Source organism: Crinia signifera, chromosome 12 (genome assembly GCF_055691185.1).
Source record: "Crinia signifera chromosome 12, ASM5569118v1, whole genome shotgun sequence".
Classification (NCBI taxonomy): Eukaryota; Metazoa; Chordata; class Amphibia; order Anura; family Myobatrachidae; genus Crinia; species Crinia signifera.
Window position 1 is genome coordinate 30,470,654 of NC_139228.1, and position 9,370 is coordinate 30,480,023.

Here is a 9,370-nt window from a genome sequence, read left to right on the forward strand (position 1 = left end):
CAGATTCATCAGTAACTTCAACCAGCAGTGGAAAACAATACAACAGAGTATTCAAAAATATTGGCATGTACTAATGTCCGATGAGGATCTGGCCAAAATCATTGGAGAAAAAGTATCAATCAGCTGGAGAAGGTCACCCAATTTAAGGGACCATCTGGTCACCAGTCATTACACCAGAACTAAGCCCAGAGTCCCCATACTGACAGGTTCTTTTCCATGTGGCGTCTGTAAGGCATGTAAATACATGATAAGACAAAAAGAACTTTCAGACAGATATGGTAACAGACATCAAATCCACGACTACATCAATTGTCGCACAAAAGGAGTGGTGTATTGTATACACTGCAAATGTGACGCTATGTATGTCGGGATGACAAGTCGAATGATGAAGGAACGTGTCTTAGAACACATCGGCACGATCCGCAATGCCGCCTCGGACATAGCAAGATCAAAACAATTAACATCGGTGGCCCGGCATTTCCATTTCAAACACAAAGGTGATCTCAATTTTTTCAGAGTCTTTGGACTTGAGGCAATACATTTGGGGATCAGAGGCGGTGACCTCACTAATCAACTACTCAGAAGAGAGAGTTTCTGGACTTTCACATTAAATACGGTTTCTCCTAACGGCCTTAATGAGCATATTAATTATAGCTCTTTTTTATAAACATAACATCCCACTATTTTTCTGTTCACATTCCTCTGCTCATTTAGATATTTTTCTATTTCTCTACTTATAATTTAAATGCAATCTAACATAATGTTTATTAACTAATTAAAAATAATAATAAACTCTTTGTTCTCCATAATTAGGGTTTTTATGACCAAGTTTACAGATTACCAGCTTTAATCTCTGAGGCTATTCCCCTCACTATTAATTGTTCCAAATAGCTTTCCGATAGTTTTCCGATAATAATAATAATTTTTCCATTTATTTCTCGACCTTCTATATTTGGTTTATTTTGTTTGATGTATCTGCTCTGACTTATGTATATATACAATATAAAAATCCAAAAAATGTATGTATATATACACATGAATTATTCCGTTCATTCTTCCCCCCGTTTAATATGAATATGGACTAATATAAACTAATATACATTTTGTTTAATATTTTTTGTCTTTATATTGGCTTATCTGTCCAATTTTTCCTAAAGACTGCCTTGATTGAAACTCTCTTTAAGGTATGTCTCCTTATTGTATTTCTCTTTTCTACTATTAGATCGTTTTACATTAAAAAAACAATATAAACTAAAATAAAAATTAGGAATAAATTGTTCATACTACTAAATAAGTTTTTCTTTCTTTCTTTGTTTCCTAAGATATCCTCTTATTTGGACATTCCCTCCCCCTCTTTTTACTCCTTCTTTATTCTATCTTATTAGATACACATTACTTTCTTGATTTAAATCTGTAATAAATAATTTAATTAATTATAATTCATTAAGTATTTGGGAATAGGATCCCATAAAATTAACCCAGCAATAAATAAATATTCTAGGTATCCTTATCATGACACATTAATTCCGAATTGCAACCATATATAATCTTTATTCCAATGTCACTTATAACTTTTTTATGCCAAACTGTTACCATGTAGCATTTACCTCCTCGCAATAGGACTAAATGCAGGGCGCTATTTGGTACTAATAAAACTTAGCCCTTCTGCAGTAGCAGCTTAATCTAATCAATTGAGACACCCAATTAGTGTGCTGATAAATAGCTGACACCGCAGCCACGTAGATAGGATGTGAACAAGCCCCATGGGAGGGGCGAAACGCGTTTTCCTACCCTTACTGATGCTGTAGCAGAATCTACTACCAGCACTAAGCCACAATTACCAGCTCCCGCTGACCCGCTGTATCTCTGGAAGCGTAACTATTCCTTTTCATTCATTCCTAAGTTGTGAAATTTCAGACCGCGTCTCTGCGGTGTTTTCACTGAGCAGTAACAATTGTTTTTTTGTGTGTACACACTGTATGTTTCTAATAATGCGCATTTGCGGTATCTGATCCCAGCCCAGGTGATAAACAGCCGGACAGATCACCGCTCTTTGCCTTAAATGAGACAGTATCGCTGTTATAAAAACCAGAGGCTGCATACTAAACATATGCCTAGATAATTGTCAGTCTACCTATTAGATATATACTTTCTGATCTTAGCGCAGGCATTAATAGTCACTGATTCCTTGCTGTGATGTTCAGATACATTGTTGCTCTACTCGTTATAGTTGTGCCTTTTTCAGTTTATGACAGACTGTAGCAAAAATATATATGCTTGTTAAAGTGCCAGTTTTTCAACCTGATTTAATGCAAACCACGGGCTGTGCATAATGTATATGCTTAAGTATTTGTCAGCCTGCTAATTGGGCTTAATTGATCTCAGTGTAGGCAGGAACAGTCATTCGTTTGCTTTCTGCTGTATGCCTGGATACATTATTGCCCCAATTAACAGTGAATTATAATTGTACTATTTCACTGCAAATCATAAACTGCACCTTACATATATACCTGGTAACTTGTCAATGTCGTCAAACTGGGCTCAACTGTAATAACGTTTTGGAATGACATATTGTTAATGAGATATTTGCAACTTATGAGATAATAACGTGGAAACTTGTGCAAAAAAAGTGTCAATATATTTTTTTATTTTTTTCTTGAAACTCTAATCAACTACATTACCGAACGTACCCCTTTGATAGAGGGCTAGTGCATGCTGTCTCTATACTGCATAGACAGTCTCCCTATAGGGAATTTGTTGTCTATAATTCCCATATAGCCACTTATCCACTATAACCACGATCCAGTGGCACACCTTTACTTATTTAACTATTTCAATATTGTTTCCTTTCAGCTTCTCTCACTCCTGGGTATAGGCAATATCGAGACACTGCAATGACCATTTGAGCAACAGTGACTGTTTAGCCTGATCCCAGTGAGCAGTAGAAAGCACTTTCTGGCCGACCTCTCACTATTTTTCTAAAACGGAGGCTCTCCCTGGTTTTCTCATCCACCATCCTACAAACCTGTGATGGTAGGACAGTAGAAATCAGGTGAGATATAGACACCGTTGAACTATCTGACTTTATCTCTCTCTGGGTGAGATGTACTAAGACTTGAAAAGTGATAAAATGGAGAGTGAAAAACCACCAACCAATCAGCTCCTACCTATCATTTTTCAAACACAGCATGGAGTATGGCAGTTAAGAGATGATTGGCTGGTGGTTTATCACTTTTCATTTTATCACTTTTGAAGCTTAGTACATCTGGCCCTCTGATCTATATATCACTTTTGAATTTTCTCACTCACTGTTAATTAATTCTCTCTCACTCATAAGATCGTACGTGTATCTGTACTGCAATACTAAAATTTAGCAACAGTGAGTGCACGTTTCGAATTAATGAGCAGCAGAAGATACTTTGGTCAGATCTCTCACTTTCCTCCTTTTTCATTTGCGGAGGCTCTCCCCAATTCTCTTACCAACCATCCTCTAATTTATATGATGGCGGGAATATAGAAATCTGGGTGAGATATAGACACCGGCAAACTGACTCTTTCTCTTTAAAACTTTACCTCTCCCTGTAAAATGAACGTACTATACGTTTAAACGGTAATTCAAATAATCTGAGCTGTTTCAATTGACACACTATTTTTGCATTTCTATCCCTGTATTTTTGAAAAAATACGGTGATTGTGGCATTAACTAGTTCTGAGAACTCAAAAATAAAAAGTTTTTTCTTGTTGAATTAAGTTCTGCATAAGAACCTTTTTTTCGTGCTGTCATAATTGATAATTGAGCTACAATGCATCTTTTATAATTTATCGTTATATTTTGTGTGAATTACCACTTATATTAAGAATAATTGAAATAAAAGCTAAGTTTTAAAAATCTTCAGACTACACAAACCTTTCCATAGACCTCGGTAGTACATGGATATATATATTTTTTGTTGCTTGCATAAAAATCTATGCAAATGATTTTTCAAGAGTGCCCCCAAAAAAAGAGTCTTCTTTCTCTCCATGTTTGTTAACACCATACACTCATGTAAGACACTTGAGCCGAACACCTAAAATTATTCCCAAAGACTAAACATAGAGATGGAGCGCCTCTTCTTCAGCACCAGCTCTCACCAAATCCCCTCTGCTGGCCAGAGCTGGCGGATAGGTGCTCTATCTGACGAGTATGGGCGAGTATCTAACACTCACCCGCGTCCCCGTTTCTCTGTGGCGGGGAGCGGAATCCCTGCCTGTCTCCGCTTCAGGGAGACGGGCAGGGATAGGGGGTGCGGGGGGCTGCGGCCCCAAGGCGGCATTGTGCTCCAACGGAACGGGGCGTGCGAGCATCTCATGCGTGCACTCCCCCTTCTGTCTTATGAAAGGTCCTGGCAAATGGCGATAGCCAGGACCAACTCTAATGAGAGGCGCTCCATCTGTAGACCATCCCCTGATTCCCATCAGAACAGTACAAATGCTGATCTCTGAAAATATCAATGGGTGTTTACCTACGGCACCCCCATTGGATAAATTACATGTACAAGCACAAGGTTACTCTTCTGCCTACTGATGTCCAATGCTGCAAAATGTACATCATTATACCAAAACAACCAAGGCTAAATGTAAGACCAACTAATCTTATATGAAGGCCGGGATATCTGATGCTAGTAATGTCCCCAACACTGGCAAGCTTAAACCTCTAGCTCATTATCACCCTAGAGAAACATGTACAAGCAGTGCCCCCCTCCCGGTTGCAGGGAGACGGGCAGTGCGGAGAGGGATGACAGGCTGTTGTGGCAGCACAGCCTCTCTCTGCAGCTCAGCGCAAGCTGCTCAGTGCCTTGTGCTGGGCTGGGGAGACAGGCAGGGGCAGCCTGTCATCTCTCTCCCTCCGCTGGTAGTGTGCGTTCCCACCCGGGAGGCCACGCTCCTTCTGCTTATCGATGCCCCGCTCACCTGTCGGCCTCCCTGTGTGGTAGCACAGGTGAGCTTGTCCCACAGCAGCTATGTGTCCTTCCGCAAAGTTCTATGAGGACAACAATGGCCCAAGCACCTAATCCTACTGGTTCCAGAAAATAACCCTCCTACTAGTTATAGCAGCCACCTTCACCTCCCACCGAAAAATATAAATTACCCATAATCCAGACAGAATAAAAATGTATAATTTTAAGGGGTGGTAAACAATTAAATAATTCCATTAGTAATTCTAAAAATTGTTTCATTTTATTATAACCAAGAATGAGAACAAAAGAATTGCATCTTTTGTGTATGTAAAATGCAGTTATTACATATTTCTCCAGTTTCTAGTTGGTTCCCAACTCCATAAACATGTAACAATTCTAATAACTTAACACTACAATAATGACACGGAGACATCGGCTGGCATTAAAAAGTCAGAAATTTATTGATGAAATAATAATGCCAAAAAAGTGTTTGGTTTTTAGTGTGGGCAAGAGCACGGACAAAACAAATGACACATAAGGATTGACTGAGGGAAAGGAGGTAGAAGGGGGGGGAGGGAAAGCCAGGGAAACACAAGATTACTCGGCAAGAGGTAAAACCATAAAACCTGCTGAGGGACTTATTATTCCTTATGTCCGAATTATGTCCAAATTATGTCCGAATTATGGCCAAATTTTGTCCAAATTATGTCCATCTAGTCAGGCAAAAAAGTAGAAAATCCCTCAAGACCCCCACTGTTAAAAGTGGCGAGTGGCAGAAGCCCCGAGTAGGATAGACAGGGGAAGACAAAACAGACTAACAGGGAAAGAGAACATAAAACATGGCAGCATCAATGCAGCACAAGATTCACCAGTTGGCGACACATTTGTGCGCTCCGCTGCTCATGACAAATAAACAGGCATATTACATAGCATTTATATGACATTATAAAACATAGTACATTCCTCAATTAATTAGAAATATAACATCACTCTCCTAGAACTATAAAAACTGGCAAGCAGTAAACTGTAAGGTTACTATTAAAAGTAATAAAATGATTAGGTATAAATTAGGTTAAAAATTACATATTTAACATTTAACATTTCTATTCTCTTTGAACTGAATTTAAATCAGATTTAATAAACATTTTTCAAACAGATAATCAGATGTCAAACACAAATCCTTAGTAGATTATATAAAGGATACTCCTAGAGCCGGATGGAGCACTCAGTAGGCAGCCTGCAGCCAGGAGATGTTATCTGGTCACTGAGGTAGAGGGCAGTGGTGCAGTGATGGAGGCAGATGTTCCGTGCCTGCAGGAGGAGGTCTTTCCTACACAGGGCAGACTTCGCTGTACTTTGGTGGCGGGTCAGGATTCCACGCAGATCTTATCCTGGGTGGGAATCTGAGTTCTCTGGCGACTTGGCTGAAAAGACACAAATACAGGCGTCATAGGTTATCACATGTACACGTCACACTGATATCTCTAGTGTACTCCTTGTCCTCACTGTGTAAGCAGCATGAGGTCAGTGACCACCAGCTAATGGATAGCCTGCAGTTGTGAGATGTGGTTCATCTCCCCAGCTGGCTGTCTACAATGCACCTGATTGGATGTATGCAGCAGGGTCACAGCTCTGTGCTAATGTATCTGTCAGTTACACGTGGAAGCCGGCACCTCCCTATTGATCTGCGGGTTAGGCCGTGTGGAGAGAACGACTTAGGGTTAGGATGCAGGGGGTGGTGGGGATTCCCTCTTTTGGAATGCGGCATTGGTGTTCTGAACGCCGGCATACCATCTATATGTATCCCCTCTAATGCTGGGCACAAATGGTGGATTAGATACAAGTGTCCAATGTATGTCTGCAAGGAAGTCAGGCTATACCCCACAGACCTCCCATCACCCAGATCTGTTCCTAGCACCCGCATGGCACCTGCTGAGCTACTGCCCAGAAACACCCATGTCACAGAGATCTGGGAATGCACCACAATGCACCTCCAATAATTTGTGGGCACACCTCTATTGTACAAGTGCTTTTCACGCTACTGGCTGCACCCTCCATCCATTTGTCAGGTTCCAGTGGCTCCATGTGACATCACACAGCCGTGGCAGGCCCCCAAGCAGTCTGGATACACCAGCGTTGTCCGGTCCACAACCATTAGCCCCCTAGCCATTAGCCCCTTAGCCATTAGCTTGTTTTGCATCTTTAAAGATTGATACATTAAAATCCAGCAGCAAAATCGACAGAATCGCACAGTTTCCTTCAACATGCAGACTATTACATACACCCCATAGCCGGATAAGATGGGGACCTTCCACTATCTCACTAAGGAGTCCAAGAGTTTATAGTCATGTTACTGGTGAGACATTTGTCCTACCATCTGCTGAAGAGACTCTCGTACGACGGTGGTGGATCAATCAAGTCTCTTGCATCTCTGACACCAGGGCTGCCTTCTGCTGGGATGTCAAAGTAGGATGGAGGAGGTGCCGGAAGGTTGATGGTTTCATTGTCTGCAAAAAATATAGAAATATATGAAATATATGTGTATAGATAGATAGATAGATAGATAGATAGATAGATAGATAGATAGATAGATAGATAGAAGGAAAGACAGACAGACATGCAGTGTAGACCGGCACTCAAACTGATAAGTCCATGAAGTGGGGGTGCCTTCGTATGATAAGTGAATTGATTTTATATATATATATATATATTGAATATAATATATATAAATATGATAAGGATTTAGTCCACATCTTGATTTTCTGTAAAAATTGTCCAGAGTGCTGTGGATATCAGCATCAATTCAATATGTAATAAGTAGAAAATAACCATGGGGGTTATTCTAGTCCATTCTTTCTGACAAAATCCTTCTTAGATGGACAAAACCATGTGCACTGCGGGTGGGGCAGATGTAACATGTGCAGAGAGAATTAGATTTGGGTGGGGTTTTTCTTCAAAGTGAGATCTATATTGAAGTGTAAAATCATGCAGTCAGTATTTTCCCTGCACAGAAACAAAATAACTCACCCAAATCTAATTCTCTCTGCACATGTCACATCTGCCCCCCTGCAGTGCACATGGTTTTGTCCATCTAAGAAGGATTTTGTCAGAAAGAATGAACTAGAATAAACCCCCATATGTTGTTTGAAACATAATATCTATGGTGGCACAGACACTGCACTCATGGCACCTTGTGGTGGCTAGGGAGACAACCTGTTATGTAGAAGGCCACCTGGCACCCACCTTCCTGCTCCCAGTGCCCCCCACCACTTGCTGTGTATGTGATGACATGTGTCAGCACTGGCTTAACCCACATAACTGCCACTTTCGCTGGGTGTGTCTGTCATCCAATTTCCCTTTATATCACCAATAACAGCTACCATATATACCACCTGTCCCTACTGACTAATGTTTCCTATAGACCAGCTGTCCTGCTGCTATTGGCTGTTACACACCATCAGCCTGACAAAGGACATAACAGTAACATAACCGTAGTAAGTACTCACCCACAGTAATGCTGTAGGCCCGGTCTACTGGTGGTGGTGACTCTACAGCAACTGGGTCCCCTTCTGTATCTGTGGTGGTGTCCTCTGTGGAGACAGCTCTGCACCTTGTCAGCAGCAGGGAGCCAACGCCCAAAACAGCAAGAACTGGTCCCAGGATCTTCAGTACGGTGCTGCAGCCTTCCTCTGAGTCTCTCTGGCAGGACTCATAGGCGATGACGGAGATGAGCACCCCTGCAGATGTAAGTGTTCCTCCAATCACATAGGGTAAGTGTCTCAGTCGGCAGGGCCAATGTGGACAGAAGAATTCGCAAAGATTTGCCATTTTCAACTGTTAAAAACAGAAAAAGTTAATTTTCCAGAGCAAATACTCACCAGATACTCACCATGCGTCTTCTCTGGCAGGCTGGCAAACTGTTATGGCAGGTGCACAGGTCAGGTGACTCATCACCAACTGCCACATTTTCCAACTTGCACATTAGTAGCTGAGGACAGCTCAGGGGTCCTGAGGGCTGAATGTGCGGGATATTTATCACAGCTTGTACAGACAGATAAAATACCAACCAATCACCTCCTAACTGCCATGCTACAGGCTGTGTTTGAGAAATGACAAGTTAGGAGCTGATTGGTTGGTACCATTTCTAACTCCAAGATTTGATACATCTGCTCAGATACAGATAGAGATGTCTCATGTGACACACAGTATATATCTGCTCCGCAGTGTGCTATAAATAACATATAACGCATGGAGTAATATATGGGGCCTAGATAGTACCCGCACTATTTGCAGATATCTATCGAACAGAAGCACATATATGATATACAGTATAACTGCTGAATACTTGTTCATACAATTAACCCTTTGAGTGCCAACATCTCTGTGAGAGAATATCCGCTAAAATATCAGCGTCGCCCACATGTGTTTTATAA

The 9,370-nt window shown here is 41.1% G+C and overlaps 1 protein-coding gene across 2 annotated transcripts; it reads right to left on the minus strand.

Moving 5' to 3' along the window:
- Positions 1-5,426: 5,426 nt before the first annotated feature.
- Positions 5,427-8,941, minus strand: LOC146049632 (uncharacterized). 2 transcript variants are annotated; one of them, XR_014466162.1, is made up of 4 exons: positions 8,816-8,941; positions 8,444-8,674; positions 7,312-7,444; positions 5,427-6,361 (listed from the first exon to the last, which is right to left on the minus strand). XR_014466162.1 is itself a non-coding variant. In XM_083166196.1 (3 exons), the coding sequence occupies exons 1-3, from the start codon at positions 8,763-8,765 to the stop codon at positions 6,268-6,270; spliced, it is 549 nt and encodes a 182-aa protein (XP_083022322.1). In that variant the 5' UTR covers positions 8,766-8,803; the 3' UTR covers positions 5,427-6,267. The 2 variants fall into 2 exon arrangements, 1 of the variants encoding a protein (XP_083022322.1); XM_083166196.1 differs by lacking the exon at positions 8,816-8,941 and having other exon boundaries at positions 8,444-8,803.
- Between the last annotated feature and the right edge of the window lie 429 nt (positions 8,942-9,370).

Coding starts and splice junctions, on each gene's coding strand:
- LOC146049632 (XM_083166196.1), bottom strand. CDS start 8,765: ATGGCAAATCTTTGCGAATTCTTCTGTCCACATTGGCCCTGCCGACTG. Junction 7,445..8,443: donor GGCCTACAGCATTACTGTGG/GTGAGTACTTAC, acceptor TATTTTTTGCAG/ACAATGAAACCATCAACCTT. Junction 6,362..7,311: donor GAGAGTCTCTTCAGCAGATG/GTAGGACAAATG, acceptor GTGTCTTTTCAG/CCAAGTCGCCAGAGAACTCA.